Raw genomic sequence first — 16,802 nt, 5'->3', positions numbered from 1 at the left:
CCAGTTTGACTTACGCTGTTCATTAATGACGAGTCAGGCCACGCTGTTTTGTGTTCTTGAATTAGCCACTTGGCACTCTCGCCAGCATTATCATGACACCTGGTAAGATCCAATTGACTGTACTCTTGTGACAGTCCAGGACTGGCCCCATCTGGAGCTCATCTTTTGGGTGTTTGCCAAGCAGGGCCCTCCTGGCCTCTCCCCAAGCCTGTGCTTCCCCGTCGCAGCTGCGAGTACCTTCACCACATGGGTGTTTGTGATCTGAGCCTCTGTGCTTCTCAAATCAAGCAAAAAGCCTGCTGTCCCTCTCATCCGCTTTCCTCTTCAGCTCTTCTTAGCCATGTTTCCTACCCCTCCCAGATTTAAGGTGGCCCCTGTCTTGGTCTGCTCTGTGCCACCTTAACAGAGCATCTCAGACGGGGTAATTTATAAACCATAGACATTTATTGCTTCTGGTTCAGTCTGAGAAATCCAAGGTGTAGGGCCACATCTTGCCGCATCACCCCATGGAGGAAGGGCACGGCGTGGGAGAGAAAGAGGCAAAAGGGGCTGAACTTGTCCTTTTACAAGGGTCAACTCAGAAATGACCGCGGTCCTCTGGAAATGAACCCCTTTAATGCCTGCCCCCACTGGGGCCACCTCCCACCCTCCTCAGGCAGAGGTGGCCCATCACTCTGCTTTGCCATCAGTTGCTTCTGCCTCTGTCTCAAATGCTTTTGGGCTGGCAGGTGCCTCCTTACTAACCTCGCCCAGGTGCCCCCAGCACCTGGGTCAGGCACATTAGCACCTGGCCTGGTCCAGGAGATCAGAAGCCTGACAGCCACAGTCCTAGACTCGTCTGGGCTGCCGGGACTGGGAGCGAGCCCAGCAGATGACCTGTGCAGGGCGTGTTTGCTGGCTGCATCCATACCCCTTCCACTGTGGTCCCTGGGCTGCCTTCAGGTGCTTGTCTCCCTCCTCACTGGCCTGTTCAGGTCATATGGAGAGAAGTTCTCTTTTGAGCGCTTTCTAGTCTCCTTCTGGGTTCTCAGATCACACTTGCCTCTTATGGACAAATTTTGAAATGCTTTCTTTGTGCCCCGCCCCTGCCCGCCATCCCCGGCCCTGTGAATTCAGAGGGGTTATGATCACCCTCTCTCATGGCAGAATTAGTCCAGCGAGGCCGTCCCCTGGCTTGTCTTCGCTTCTCCTGATCAACTGTCTGGAAGGGATGAGGCCTCCAGACCTGCCGAGATCCCTGTTTCCTTCTTTCCGTGGAAATCCAGATCTGGAATCGTGCCACAGCGGCCGTCTCTCTCTGAGGCTTGACCAGCTGCCCCAGGCCAGGAAGGAGAGGGGGGTCCCCACAGAACTGAAGGTGGAGGTGTTTGGTATTTAGATCATCTTGCGCCTAGAGTTTCAGGACTTCAGGTCTCAGAGGAACCCAGCCAGGAAGGAGTGGAAGCCTCAGGAAAACCTGCTGGGCCGGGGTCTCCCTGTGACCGAGCAGCTCACCCATGCTCCTGCTCGGCAACTCCTCAGGAAGCAGCGCCTGCTGAAGGGGCAGCAGGGCAGGACAGTGCAGTCTGTATGGTGGCCTAGCCCTCAGCAGAGCCAGGCCGCTCCAATCCTCGGCTCCTCCGGGTCTGCGCCGGGCGCCTGCGGTGCCGTTGGAAGACAAGGCAGCGGGACTGGAACACCTGCCTGGGTATTCAGCAGTCCTCAGCTTCCCCAGGCAGGAGGCTTCTCCCACAGCCTTGGTCCGCGTCCCCTCGCAGTTCAGGATGAACTCCTCAGCTGCCATCTTGCCGGCTGTCCATGATTCACGGGTAGGGTCTCCAGTGCTTGGGTCACGCCTAGGTCGCATCCCATTGTTCACACAAAGCCGCACCCCAGTAAAGCCTGTGGGTTCCCGTCCTCTGTGCTTGAAGGCAGAGAGCCCACTGCCCCACAGGACCTCATCCCGGTGGCTCTGTTTTCCATTTAAAATTTGAGTTCCCGAGAATGACCCGGTCTCACCTTCCTGTCCCTAAACTTACTCTCAGGCGTGGCTGTCACTCAGCCACCCTGGGCCATACCCGGGCCTGTTCCAGCCGTGGCACCATGCTGGCCACTGCTCTAGAACAAAGGCAGCCTGTTCCAGGCTTTGTTTCTGCTGGGTGCCCCGCCCGCGTGCCATGAGGTGGCGACTGCTGCCTCATTGTTCCCATTATCCAGCAGAAGAAAATAACTCTCTTGTGCATGGGGATCAAAAAGGAGCAAAGGTAAATGAACAGAATTCACAGCTTTCTCATACCAAGCGCTGCCTTCCTATGGCAGGAACATTCCGCGCCTTAGGACATCCAGGAGACAGGGAGCCACTGAGATCTGCAAGTCCCCAAGGCCTGGGTTAAACTCTTGGCCCTAAGGTGACCTGGGGCAGGTCTCCCTATGCCTGTAGAGTCTGTGACTTCATCAGAGATGAGCAAAGAATGATTCAACTATTCCGGGATTGTATGGGAATCAAATGAGAAAACATGGAAAGCTCTTGGCCTGTGCAAAGTAATTGGTAAGAGTTTCTTCCCATGGAAACTCTTTCCCTCATACTTCTTTCTAGAAGCTTCCATAGTCCAACATTCGCTTTTTAAGTCAGCATGCCTTGTAGATTTGAGAGATTGATTCATTCATTGGCGTCTCAGGACAGATTAAAATAATTAAGACTAGTGCCTAAAATTCTACCTAAACCCTGAGCATAAAATGCCAGTGCAAGTCCACATGTGTATTTTTAAAAATTATCAGATGAGTAATCATGCTGTACTGTTATGAGCAGATTGTAATTTGTTTCCTTAGTGTTTTTTTTTTTAATTGTGGTTAAATACACATAGCATACAATTCACCATCTTAACCTTTCTTGACTGTACATTTAAATATACTTATTCAGTCGTGGTACAATAACCACCCCACAGTCACAGAATGCCACCTTGCAGGGCAGCAGGCCCATGCCTATAAATTACAACTACTCCAGAGGCTGAGGCAGGAGGATTCCAAGTTTGAAACCAGCCTGGGCAACTCGACCCTGTCTCAGAATAAAAAATAAAAACCAGGCACAGTGGCTCACACCTGTAATCCCAGCAGCTGGGGAGGCTGAGGCAGGATTGTAGGTTCAAGGCTAGCCTTGGCAACTTAATGAGCCTCTGTCTCAAAATGTTAAAAAAAAAAAAAAAAAAAGCAGGAGGCGGGGCACTGTGTAGCTCAGCAGTAAAGCATCCTTGGGATCAATCTCCAATACCACAAAAAAGAAAGAAAAAAAAAGAACTCTTCACTTCATGTTGCAAAACTGAAACTCTACCCCCCAAGTCAAAATCCAAGTTGACTGTTAACAATCAAGGAAAAGGAAAAGTTAACAGAAGCTGTTATGTGGAACTTTCTAAATATTCTTCAGGTCGGGTAAGAATATGAAAGAATCCAGCATTGTGTGGGTGTACTGTACCGCTTGGTGCATGGCGCCCCCTGCTGCTTAAGGTGGGTTATTTCTTCCAACTGGTACTGTGTGCCCAAGAATTTTGTCTTAGATCTGAAAGATACCCGTAACTTCATGAAGTGCATGTATTTGACTATTTCATTAAACTTAAACCATAGAAGGGTTGACTAAGCTTTCATATTTTTAAAAAGGATCATACAACCACATCTTAAAATGCCTATTTTTTTTACCGTGAACGTGGTTTAACAGGTGATGGTTATATCCTATTCCCTTATAGAAGTATTCAAGGTAGATGAGTAATAATAATTATGACTGTCACAAGCCAGAAGCAGAATATTGGATACACAACTACTTTTTCATATGCTTTTCCAAGCTTCCTAGCATAGAAAACATATCCTCAACTCTATTGGATTCTCTCAGTAATATATTCGTTTACTATACTTCATTTGGTCTGCTAAAATTCTGCCTGCCGGATCTTCCTAAGAAGCTCTAAAGATAGCAAATCAGTGTGCCTTCACACTGAGTGACTCAGGACAATTTCCCAGGATGCTGAATGCTGACACCCATCCGTCAGCCACCTCCTGAAGTTTTCCCTTCCCTTTGAAACGGGACACAGCACATGTGAAGATCCACTTGACCCTTAAAGACACTTACAGGGGTCTGTTTTATTTAAAACTTTTTTCTGCTAAGGTGTATACATGTTTAACAAGTTTATATGTGTGTGTGCACATGTGGACACTCTTGTGGAAATAATGGGGAAGTGTGAAAAAATGGGGTCATTCCTCATCTCACCACCTACACAGGACTCCACTGTCGACATTTCCTTGCCCTCCAAGGAAACCTTTTACAACCATACGGTGGACATTGAGGGATCATGCGCATGTGCCCGCTCCAGCATAGACGCCAGGTGCTGTGTGCGTGTTTCTTAGTGGAGGAATTGGGACGTTGATTTACTTTGTGGAGTCAAGTCCTCACCCCTGTGTGGACCAGTCCAAACAGCTGGCAGACGGGCTCCCCTGGGGAGAGCAGCCCTGTGAGGAGGCGTGATTGCAGAGGTGAGGGGCTGAGGCCCAGAACGCTGGGAAACACCTGAGGCGAATGCAGAGGAGACGCAGGTCATAAGTGAACCCGGCAGGCAGGCTGCAGAGCCAGGGTCAGCCGCAGCCCCTCCTCATTCTGCCCTGTGCTGCGGGCAAGCCAGTGGGGATTTAAACGTGATTAAACATATATCGAACCTTCCTAGGTAAAGGCTCCAAGTAAAAATGATGTCCAGGGCCAAACAGCGGCACGTGGTTTACTTTTTCTCACTGCAGGGGATAAGAATCTCCTGATGATTCAGGGTAGTGGGGAAAGCCTGGTGAGTTCCCCAGAACTACGGCCATCGGCCTTTGGAAATCAAGTCAAAACCAGAGCACCAGCTGCACTTCAGTGGTCCTGAGGACGGGCAGGAAGGGGCTGTCGGCTATGGCTGGGTCTCTGTTCTCTGAGTTCAAATGCTGATGAAGAACCAGCTTCCCCAGTCCTAGTCCCAACTGCTGTCCACATAAGTCAAGTTGATCTTGACCTTGGTTTCTGCACCATCAAGTTACTTTTTCCTTCTCTGCCTTCTGGGCTCTTTGGAAGGAAGTCACACTGGTGGGTAGAAAGGAGCGTGCCAGCCAGAGGAATAGCTAATGGAGTATTTAAAATTCTGTGGAGATTTGTCCCATCTCCTCCACTTGTTGCTGTAGGCCACCATGGACTCGTGAGTATTTATTGTATTCTTTGGGTTATAATTAGTACTATGTTCCAGCTTTGGCTATTTGAAGCTCCTGTGGCCGGCTCCTTTGTCCCCTGGACATGTCCCATTTGTCTTGTAGGCACTTTCTTGCTTCCTGGCACAACAGACACTCCAGGCTGATTCGCTTGTATATTCCCAACCCTAGTCCTAGAATAAGTCATTTCTCCAAGGAGTTCTGTTTCCTTTGATCGGAGAATAAATAGAAAAACCAAGACCTGGGCACAGGGTGGGCTGTCCTGTTCTGAAGGCTGCCTCCTAGTGAGAAAACCCAACCCCTCAGCTGTTCAGAGAAACAAACCATGTTCATTGTCAATAGGTCATGAGGTTTGTGTTCTTGTTTGGAAAAGTCGGTGTCACCAGGCTCCGCAAATATTTGAAGAACATAGCGTGTCCTGGTCGACTGGGAGGACATAAATTCTGAGGCAGCTCTAGGTGGCTGAACTCAGAATGACACTTTGCCTGAAATATTCTTTGTCAAGTTAACTTTTCAGGCTTCTTATTTTCTGAAAGAATGGTCCAGTTATTATGCTAGGAGTCAGTGTGTTGTTCAGGGAAAGCTGTCCTGCAGATAGGTCAGCTTTTAGCTTTTAGCAAACACCATGCCTGCTTTTAAGTTGTTTGTATTCCATTTAGGACGTTGCAGGAAATATGCATTTGTTGAGGAACTTGCTGGAAGGCACCAAGGCAAGATTTTCATAGCAGAAGCATGGCAAAGGCTTCAGAGACTCCAGGGGAAGAGACAGAGGGAGCTATGATAACTACAGTGTTCCTTCCCCTTAGTTACTAGTGATTGTTCAGTCCCAGGCCAGACTGACGGTTTTCATGGACGAGCCAGTCTGGGCCCCAGGCGTGTGTGTGGTTGAAAACTCTGAAGAAGTGCCTCTCTGGCGTGTGACCTTGATGAGAGGCTTTTGGGGTATGCCTGGCACAGGCGGATACTAGATAGAAAACAGTGAGTTAGAAGTCCGAGTCACACGGTGGAACTCTAGACATGGAACACTGTGAGCCACCATTCCAGGAAGCTCCTATGAAGGTCCATCAAGCCCTAACACTGTGGTTGTATCAAAGTGTCAGATCTGTGTTCACCGCCCAGCTTTGCTGGCATTCATGTATGTGTGTCCAGTGACGTGAGCATGCCCACCACCATTGTGTGCTCTTATTAGACTCCCTCCTCCAAAGGATAGCTGCTCGCTTCCTATGAGACAGCAGAAAGCCTCCAGGTAAGCATTACCCAGGAGGGGAGGCCTCACCTGGCTCGTTGGCTGCAGAAGCGCGCTCGGCATCCTTCTCTCTGACATGCAGTCGCACCCTCCTCTCTCCTTAGTTTCTTGTAATTTAAAAGCCACTTTACAGTGATTTTGCAAACCCCGGGGAGATTGCAACATGTGTCTGAGGCATTATCTCACATTCAGATTATCCTTGGCTACAAGATAAAGCTTGCTAATGAGTCTCCTGGAAGCGTAAATTTTGAGTGGAATATGGCCTCCGTCTGTCATTCTAACCATGAGAGGAACACAGAATGGCTCAGCCTCCCTAGGTCCTGAGGCACCGATTCATCCCACACTTGGGGATGGTGCTCCTTTATCTCAATTGTTTAGAGCTTTACTGCTATGGGAAAAAATTAGGGCCTAACGTAAAAGCCAGTAGGAGGGTTGATCATCCTATTTTGGAGGATGGGGTATAGGCAGGAATAAATTGTATCCCAGCACCATGCATCGGGTTGCTTTGGAGTTATTATATGAAATTCTTGCCACGTTTGGGCTGTGGACATGAGTGATATCATTTTAGGTCAGTAGCTTTGCAGTGGGAAAAGATGACAGGCCACTTGTCCAGGGCTCTCAAGTAATAAAGTCCCTGAGCTCCAAGCTGCTAGATCTGAGGGAGTATTTTTCCCTTCCTGTCAAAATTGGCGTGAGTACGGCAGCAAGTGATAGGATTAAAGGATAGCACATCTGCTGTTCTTGAAAACCGCTGGGATGTACTTCCCGGATGCTGAAAATACAAACAGAACATTCTAGTGCATTTATAAAGTGAAACATTTATAACAGATCCTGCAAGGTATTTTTTAAATGTTTAAACCTGACATAGTAAATAGGACCAGCCTATTCCATGAAACTTAATTTACCCAAAACATAAAGGATATTATATTCTAAAATTTCAGTATTCTGTTTTCATACATGACTGTAATTCACTTTATAATATATTCAGTTTTATGTCAGAGAAGAATCACTTGTTTTAGGATCAGGATAGAGGTATTTGATGGAACTGGCATGTTTTTAACATTATCTTCCAAAGTCATATCATGACTTTTTTTCATTCAGGATTTTAAAATCAGCACAAAGTTTTAAAGATTCTGTTAAGGATTGTTACCAAGAGCCCTGCCCCAGCCCTCCTCTCCCAGAGTTTTTCTTCTGGCCCTACTTCCTCCACGACTCCTTCAGCTCTTCAGACGGATTACGACTATGTAAACTTGGAATAAGAGGGGAAATCATTTTGCTGCACCATGACAGCTGAGTCCTGATTCCCTTCCTTTCTCAAACATCTTTAATTTTTTTCTGAACTCGTCTTAATGATCATTTTTCTTAGCCGTTCGGGTGCTTAAGTATATTATTCCATTCTCCTCGTTTGTGTAAGTCGCCTGTCGTATATAGAGCCGCAGTAGGCTTCCTGTCTGTCCCACCCTCTGAAGGAAGTGACCCTCTGGACCTTGCTTCAGGCTCCCATGCAAATCCATGACTTGTGCACCTGCAGCAGCCTTCCTGGGATTGCCGGTCACCTCCATCCTAGAGATGAGGTGCCCCTGCTTTTTTCTTGCCTTCTGAGCCTGTGTTATTTCCTTCTTCCCCTGTGACTCCCCGGCTTTTTCAGAGCATACGCCCAGGACCAACTTCTTTTTTCTTTTTTTTTTTTTGGTACTGGGGATTGAGCCCAAGGGCACTTTACCACTTAGCCACATCCCCGTCCTTTTTATTTTTTTTTGTTTGTTTGTTTGTTTTTTGTGTGTGTGTGTGTGTGTGCTGGGGATCGAACCCAGGGCCTTGTGCTTACAAGGCAAGCACTCTACCGTCTGAGCTATCTCCCCAGCCCCTCCTTTTTATTTTTGAGACAGTTTTCACTAAATTGCCAAGGGTCTCACCAAGATGCTGAGACTGTCCTCAAACTTGGCCTCCTGAGTTGCTGAGTTTACAGATGTAACACTGCCCCCAGGCCCCAGTAGCTTCTTGAAAAAGTATCGGTGGAAGGTAAAATTTTTGAGGCCTTAATTAGTAAAAATATCCTACTTTTAAATAGCCTTCAGCTGGGGGTGTGGCTTAGTGGTGGTGTGCTTGCCTAATAATGCAGAAGACCCTGGGATCAATCCTCAGCACAAAAAAAGTAAAAAGAAAAAAAAAAAACAAAACTTGATTGACCTCTTAGAGTTCTAAGAAATCATTTTGCCTTCAAACTTTTTGTTCCATGTCTTCTTGTTTTAGTGTTGTTCAGAAGCCTAAGGTTGGAAGCTCTTTGAATCTATCTCCTCTGGCCCCACCATTGTTCAGCAATGTACCCTAGGGGGTCTTCCATCTCCTGGACCACCGCTGCATCATGGTCCTTTCTGTCTTTCAGCTCTGAGAGGTTCACTCTTCCCTCTTTCTGGAATTCCTTGAATAGTGGACCTTTATTTTATTGTAATTGACTCTCCTGTACTCCTCACATCTTTAGTGCTAAGTGGTAAACTTCCCTAACTTCATTTTACTGTCACTAATGACTTCATTTCTCCTTTCTTTCTAACCCCAGTTCTTTTTGGTCCTGTGTCTTTTTTTAAAATAACATTTCCATTTTGTTTTTGTTTCCTGGATGTAGTTCTCTCATCTCTGAGAATGTCAACAGGGAAGATTTTATTTCTTCCTCTGTATATATTCTGTTTTCTTTTTTTTTCCCCCCCCCCTTTCCTTTGTTTGTTTTGACCTCTTCAGGAGCCTCTGGTTGTCTATAAGTGGAGCATTTAGAAAGTTCTTAGAAGCTGTAGATATTGGGGTGTGATTTATCACCTGCATAGATCTCTCACTGATGGCTCGTCCAGTGGGGCTGCTTCTTCAGGAGCCTTGAATTTTCAGGTCGTCCTTCCTGGTCTGATCAGATTCCTTGGAAACTACTCTGGCTCTCTTTATTGGGAGACTCAACTGGTTTCCTGTGTCCTGGGAGTCAAGTGAAAGAAGGCAGGGATAGTTAATATGTCCCCTTTCCCTCAGTCCCCGTTTTTGCCTTCCATCATGCCAGGAACCTCATGTTTTATCTTATCCAGCAATAAAGCCCACGTCCTGCTGTTTGGGAGGCATAACCACCAGCCATGCAAGGGGAACTGTGCCTGAATTGCTTACTGCTAGATTTTCAGGGCTGGCTCTGGCCTGCCTTTACCTCCACTTCCTCATCTATAGAGAGGGGAAGTAGAAAGAGAACTCGGCTTTCCTGTCAGCTTAGGATTCCATTCTCTTGAGTCTGTTTAAATCTCTTTTCCACTTGCCTATCTTCTTTCCAAAGTTCCAGATGTTTGGCTATTGTCTCTTCCCTTATTCTCTTAACTAGGCCCTGAAAGTTTAGCAGTGGGTAATTACTGTGAATATTAGTATTTCCTTTGTTATCATGGGTGCTCATTCAGCCTGGTTCTATGCAAGCTCAGATGCTTTCAGGTCACTTTCTCCTATTCTGTTCAGGTTATAAAATTAATGTACACGTCTACCTAGAACTGAGCTGTGCACTGGCTAAGCCTCCACAAGAGCACACTAGTCTTCACTCGCAGTTTGCTCCTTCAGATGTGACCCACAGTGGATGTGCCACCTCTGTCCCACACAGGTTCTCTTTGGGGAGGCAGATGGATGAGCACCTCCTTTGGCTGGTAAGCAAGGCAGGGCCGTGCAGCCATGGCCTGTTGTGACAGCCACCTGATGGAGCAGTTCTGCCACCTTCCAGACCTCCTCAGGAACCATGGCACCTGGGACTGTTATTCCACCCATTTATGCCTTTTCCTCACAACCCTGCTCAACATTATTTCCCCTCAGCTCTGCTTTGTGATGTTCTGGACCCCCAACGTCTCTGAGAAAATTTTGATAGACATCATAGGTGTGGACTTCGCCTTCGCAGAACTCTGCGTCGTTCCTCTGCGCATCTTCTCCTTCTTCCCGGTGCCAGGTAAGGGACGGAGAATGAAGGAGCATTCCAACTGACCCTCACGCCCAGTGAGATTTTCCTTTGGAAAAGTCTGTGACCACATCACCAACGAAATATAAAATTTCACAGTGGATTAAAAAGATGCAAAGATATTAGCCAGTAGGTAGAGAGTTCAAGAAATGAGGCATAATTTTATTTTATGTTTTTTAGTTGCAAAGAAAATAAAAAGAAAGTAGACCCAAAAGGGTAGCATATGGAGTTTTGGGTCAACAAGAGAACTGCCGTCAGTCTTGATTGTGGTTGTGGTTACTTATATTTATGCATGAATTACACTAAATATTAAACCAATTTTACAGTATGATAATTTAAAAAGTAAAAATTTTTTAAAAAGGAAAATAGAGTAAAATTACTGCTAAAATTTGGAGATGTACAAATAAAGAACTCTTAGACCAAAGATTCCAGGGGCAAGTTGAGGCCACTTTGCATATGATCAGAAAAGAATATACCCCGAGTGAAAACATAAGCCAGTTTGAAAATTACTAAGCCGATTTAGTAACATTAGGTATATTATACAAAATGAGGTAGTTTGACATAAAATGAGAAAATAGGTCAGGGAATGGTGGTTAGCATTTCACCATTGCTATAACAAACGTACAGCACAGATATATGTGTACTGTATTATAGTTTGTATATGACAAGTGCTTGCATATCTATACCATTTCTAGAATTTGCCTAGTCGGTAACTGGTTGCATGTGGGAAGCAGGACAAGGGCCCGGAAAGTTGTGATCAGAGGAAGAGCCTCATACTCTATTTCTTTTTGTACCTTTTAAATCCTATAGTATGTGCCTGTCACCTAGTCAAAAATAAATTTCCAGGGCTTGGGGTGTAGCTCAGTGGTAGAATATGTGCTTAGCATGAGCAAGGTCTTGGTTTCATTCCCAGAACTAAAAAAGAAAGAAAAATTAATTGCCAAAAGTTCCACCTACGTCAGTAAACTTCAAAGCCAGATTCTACAAGGCTGCAATTAGCCTAACATCTGAGCTGCAGAGTTAGTCCAGGCCAGGGCTGACAGCACATCTCCCAGTCTTGTTTGGTTCTCAAGTTAGGCAGCAGGTAGCCCCCACTCTTAGGTGCCAAGTCTTCTTGGAGGACAAGTCTTTTGTCACTTTTAGGGTTATGGCTGGAATGGAGGAAATGACCCAGACCACCACAGTGGGATGGTGTCTGGTCTTTGTGGGGTAGACACTGGCCAAGCCAAGCTTTGGAAGGTGGTATCACTCAGGGGAGGCAGTGTTGAACTGCCCACAGATGTGACCTGAGGAGGGGCCAAGGAGTCTGGAAGCTCCAGCTGGGACCAGGCTATCTCTGGTGTGTGAGTCACCTTCAATCTCTTCTTGACTCCACTTCCTGCCTGTAAGAAGAGCTTCCAGATAGCTGTCAGGCCCCATCTCTGCTCGTGGCAATCTTGTGTCTGAACCACCAGATCAGCCTAGGCCTTGACCCTTATCTTCTCCCTTGGCCAAATTTAAGTGGGTCTGTGCCTAAAAGAAGAAAATGAGCTTCACTGATATAACCCTTCCACCTCCTGGGAAGGCAGACTCAGTGTGAGACCAAGACAACAGCAAGAACAGGGGTGAGCTCAGGGGTAGAGTGCTTGCCTAGCCCTGGTCCAATGCCCTACTCCGTGAGGGCTTGGGGGCAGGTTCTGCCTTCCAGACAGACCAGCCCGGGAAGCCAGTGCTACCCAGGAGCAAGCACTTCCTCCTCCAAGAGCCTTTGCTGGTGCTGCCTGCATGGACTGAGGCTCCCCTCCCTTCCAGGTCTTGGCCCTACTCTCCCTCAAGCCCCGTCCAGTTCCATCTGGATCTGCACTCCAGGGCAGTTCTCACTGGCGCCCGCCATGCAGTGCCTGACCACCTGCAGCCTCCTTCACACTCAGGCTGGCAGCCATGCCCTCCTGCAGTCTAGGTGGGGAGGGGGTGCAGTGAATGTGTGCATGGTCATTGTGAAAAGGCAGTAGATCCAACTGTGGCTGCACCCTGAAGGGGAGGAGAAAGAGCCATGCCCAGGGTTGGAGTGGACAGGACTGGCTCTGGGGACATGATGGGAAGTGGGGTAATAACTGTTCCCTCTTCTTTCCCCACTGCTCACATCCCACACCTCTCTACTGAGTGGTGACAACTGTGGGACCAACCGGAGCTCACCCAGCATAAAATTTGCTTTTTTTGCGGGGGGCGGGGGGGGGAGTTGCCTTCTAGAAGTGGATGGTCAGGATGGGGGTAGGGGTGGCAGGACTATATCACAGGGGCAAGCGGGGTCCGCAGGAAGATGGTGATCACTACAGAGCAAGAGTCCTGCCTGCACACAGCCATGTGGACACTGAAGGCTCTGAGGAGGCAGGAAGCCTGGGTGGAATGGGGACTGAGCCCAACCTGACTCAGAAGCAGGTATCAGCAACTCCAGCAGGAAGGCCTGGGTCCCAGGCTGTCCCTGGGTCTTGGAGGTGCTGCCCTGGGTCAAGGTGACAGGTGAGAAGCAGGGCCGAAGCAAGGCACAGCTGACAAATCCTTCGCTCTCTCCACAGTCACTGTGAGGGCCCATCTCACAGGGTGGCTGATGACACTGAAGAAAACCTTTGTCCTGGCGCCTAGCTCCGTGCTGCGGATCATCGTCCTCATCACCAGCCTCGTGGTCCTGCCCTACTTAGGGTATGGCATTGGGGGATTTGCAGCCAGGGGCCTTCTGCCACTTAAGTACTCTGCCCAGAGCCTTAAAAATCTGCACTTTCAGGTGAAACCCCTGAGCCTCTTAGAGGTGGACGCTCAGCAGGGTGTTGTCTGACTGGCAGCAGGAAAAGGCTCTTGAGGCCCATGCCAGCCCACGGGATGCCGAGCACTGCTGTGGCACTGCAGGCAGTGTGCTGGGCCCCCAGGATTCGCAGGAGGGTGAACGCCAAAAGGAAGGGAGGAACTGTCCCTGCCCTAGAGCTCCCATCCCTCTGGGTGTGGGGACATGCTATGGGATCACAAGTGAGAGAGCCGTGCATGGCTGAGCTGAGGATGGAGGACCCTGCCCTGCTGGTCCCAAGGGAGACAGCTCAGCCCTGGGTTCCAGGTTCCTCCTCCCAGATGGGTGATTGTTAGGTGCAGCCCTTTCTGACCCCAGTGAATCAAGAATGTGGTTCACTTGTCCCTCTCTAGGCTACACCTTTCCTGGATTCCAGTAACCTCAGTTGGTTTTTGGCATCTGCTGTTTTGTGGCTCAATTTGGCTTTAACAGATAAACCACCTTGTGTTCTCGCCTCCAGGGTGCATGGAGCCACCCTGGGTGTGGGCTCCCTCCTCGCAGGGTTCGTGGGAGAATCCACCATGGTCGCCATTGCAGCCTGCTACGTCTATCGGAAACAGGTGAGACACAATGGCAGCAGAACCGCAAAGCCTCCTCCCAGGTGTCCTGAGTCTGCGCCCCACGTGCACAGGGACAACGATGGTGGGCACTCCACCTTTATCCCATCCTTCCAGGGTGCTGCACCCTCAGGGCCAGTGTCACGTCACCTCGGTCAGCTTTAAGTAACAGAGCAGGGAAGCCACGCTTCTGAAATAGGCTCTTCCTTATATCCCACCCTGTTTCAAAAGGCAGCCATACTTCTCAGAAGAGACAACCAAAGGATGGACGCGTACAGTTCTACCTCCTGGTATTAACTCTAGAGAACTGAAAAACGTAGCGACTAAGTAACAGTTTTGACCATGAAAAAAAAAATCCTGGAAAGGTGACTCTTCGTACAGCCAGATTCCTCCCTAGTCCTTATAAACACAGGCCGAATCACCAAGGTGTGGCTAATTCAGAAAACGTGAGGTGATTAGGACACTCTCCCTGTGTTTGCCTCTACCGCTCCTTCCCTCTTCAGCCCTCCTCCAGGAAGCCTTCCCTGCCGCTGCTAGACCCCACTCCCCGCTGCCTCAGCACTCTCCCACGCAGGGGTACATGCTCAACATGCTGGCACACGGCTGGCCTACCCTGCAGGCAGGGTCACCAAGCCCTGCGGGGGTGTGAGCAAGAGTGACAGCTCAGAGCTGTCCCAGAGAGGACCAACTGATGACAGAACAGGGAGGAGTATTCTAGAACATGAGAGTCAAAGCTCCAGACTTTAGGGGAGGAGGCAAATAGTTTGCAGGTGGCCATGAGGGTAGCAGGGAGCAATGGCGACAGAACTGCAAAGAACAGCCTCCAGTTGAAAGTGCTGCAGGAAGGAGTGTCAGAGTTCCAGAGCGCAGAGGTAGGGAGGTGAGAGATGGCGTCCCCCTGAGTGCCTAGCACTGCCTCAGGCACACCACAGGTGAGAGGAGTGTGTGGAGCTAAGATGCAGCTGATGAGTCACCCCAACCCTAGACGAGACCCGCGTCTGCAGTGAGAGGTCCCGGCAGTCTCTCCTGTCCCCTGTGGCAGCCCCACACTAACGAGTCTTCTTTGGTCTAGAAAAAGAAGATGGAGAACGAGTCGGCCACCGAGGGGGAAGACTCTGCCATGACTGACATGCCTCCAACAGAGGAGGTGACAGACATCGTAGAAATGAGAGAGGAGAATGACTAAGGCACAGGACACCATGGGCACTGCAGGGACAGCTGGATGGCACTTCAGCAGCATCCCCTCCCTCTCCCATGTGTTTTGTTCTTTTTTTTTTTTTTGGTAACGAGAGGCCTTGATTCAAAGGTTTCATGTAAATTCTCTAGCATACTGGGTATGCTCACACTGATGTGGGGACCTAAAGGAAGGTCTTTACTGCCGCTTTATAAACAGACAAAACCACCGACTCCTGCCCCTGCTTCTTGAAAACCCAGAAGACATAGCTGCCTTGTAGTCAGAGTTTCTACTCCTCCCTCGGACAATCTCCACTCAGAACCAAAGGACTGCGGCTGTGCCATCGCCTCTCAGGCCACCACTGCCCAGCAGGCCATGACTCTTTCCTGTCCCACTTGGTCGCTTTAAGAATCAGCAGGTTGAAGTTCAGCCTCTGACTTGCTTCCCGGTGACAAGGCTGTACAGAGATGTAGCCCGGCAGCCAGCCTCACCTCCCTCCCACCATGGAGTCCTAGACCTACAGACGGTGAGCAACGAGCTGCAGCCGAGCCGCCGTGCACACTGAGGAACAGATCTGTGACCACACGAGGCCAACGTACGGAAATACTCTACCGGAGCGTTTGCAACGCCGACGGAGCAGCAAACTGACGTGATCACTAGCATCTCACTTTTCGTTTTCCTAGATCTGAGTGGGCTGTCAGACCCCACCACGTGTGTGTACACGAGCTACCTTTTTACAGCCGTCACAAAAGCGCATCCCTCCGCATGACTTGCCCCAGGCTTGCTTTTCACCCCTTTCCTGAAGATGGCACTAGAGCGAGCTAAACGGAGCCTTCTCACTTTCCATGTAGTTTTACGATGAACTGAAGCTTTAAGTCATATCTAGCACTCTAATGCCAGGTTGCTGTCTCATAACTTTTAAAGTAGATTTATTACCTGGTTCTGCCATTCCTAGGCACGCCTCTGCGGTACAGGTAATTTGGAGTGTACTATGGTACTTCCCTCACACACACCATAAAGCAAGACATTTTATAAACAATTATCAAAGTCACTATGTGATATTCCCTGAAATAATGCATTGGAAATCCATTTAGTGCAGTATATTTTTCTAAGTTTTGGAAAGCGGGTTTTTTCCTTTAAAAAATTATGGACACAGTTCACTAAATTCTTGTTTTAGTCAAAATAACTAGACTGAAAGAACCTAAACAAAAAAAAATATTTTAAAGATATAAATATATGCTGTATATGTTATGTAATTTATTTTAGGCTATAATACATTTCCTATTTTCGCATTTTCAATAAAATGTCTCTAATACGATACGGTGATTGCTTGCGTGTTCCACATACCTGCAGCTGAATCGTATTGTATCACTGACCATTGTATCTTATTTGTAGCAGTTTTGCCAAGTCCCTTGTTTGTATATGAATGTAAGGGTCCGTAAATGACCAGAGAACTACTGTGGGTCATGGGTAACCCAGGAATAAACTGTTGTGTGGACAACAGTGGGAATGAAAGTGTAAGCTGGAAGGCAAAAGAGGAAAAAAAAAAAAAAGTCAGTCCTTTTGTGTTTATTGTTTTCAGTGCTGTGTAACCATACTGTTCCTCAGAGAAAAAATACTGTAAGGGCATAAAGTTGGCTGTGAACCTCACAGGGTTGCAGTCTCATTTCTGGGCACCCCGTGCCCCTCAGATGTGCCCACATGGACAAGTCCTTACATGCTTCCTCAGAGTGGCTTTTCCTCCATTTACGTGTATGAGTGCTGAACATTAGGATGTATAGCTGCTTCAGGGTGGTTTCAGGGGCAGATCTGAAAAGATGAAAAAAAAAAAATCTAATTGTATTGGCTTTTTAAAA

At 48.1% G+C, this 16,802-nt stretch overlaps 1 protein-coding gene across 1 annotated transcript in view; it reads left to right on the top strand.

Annotated features, from left to right (window-relative positions):
* Positions 1–16,802, top strand: part of Ankh (ANKH inorganic pyrophosphate transport regulator) — a 134,598-nt gene extending 117,796 nt beyond the window's left edge. The window contains exons 9-12 of the mRNA XM_047555662.1: positions 10,259–10,388; positions 12,953–13,076; positions 13,676–13,775; positions 14,845–16,802. Of these exons, the coding sequence (XP_047411618.1) occupies positions 10,259–10,388; positions 12,953–13,076; positions 13,676–13,775; positions 14,845–14,958 (468 nt within the window). The 3' untranslated portion in view covers positions 14,959–16,802. The remainder of the gene's footprint in view (positions 1–10,258; positions 10,389–12,952; positions 13,077–13,675; positions 13,776–14,844) is intronic.

This window comes from Sciurus carolinensis, chromosome 6, assembly GCF_902686445.1.
Source record: "Sciurus carolinensis chromosome 6, mSciCar1.2, whole genome shotgun sequence".
In the NCBI taxonomy this organism is placed as follows: Eukaryota; Metazoa; Chordata; class Mammalia; order Rodentia; family Sciuridae; genus Sciurus; species Sciurus carolinensis.
This window is presented reverse-complemented; position numbering and strand designations above follow the sequence as displayed.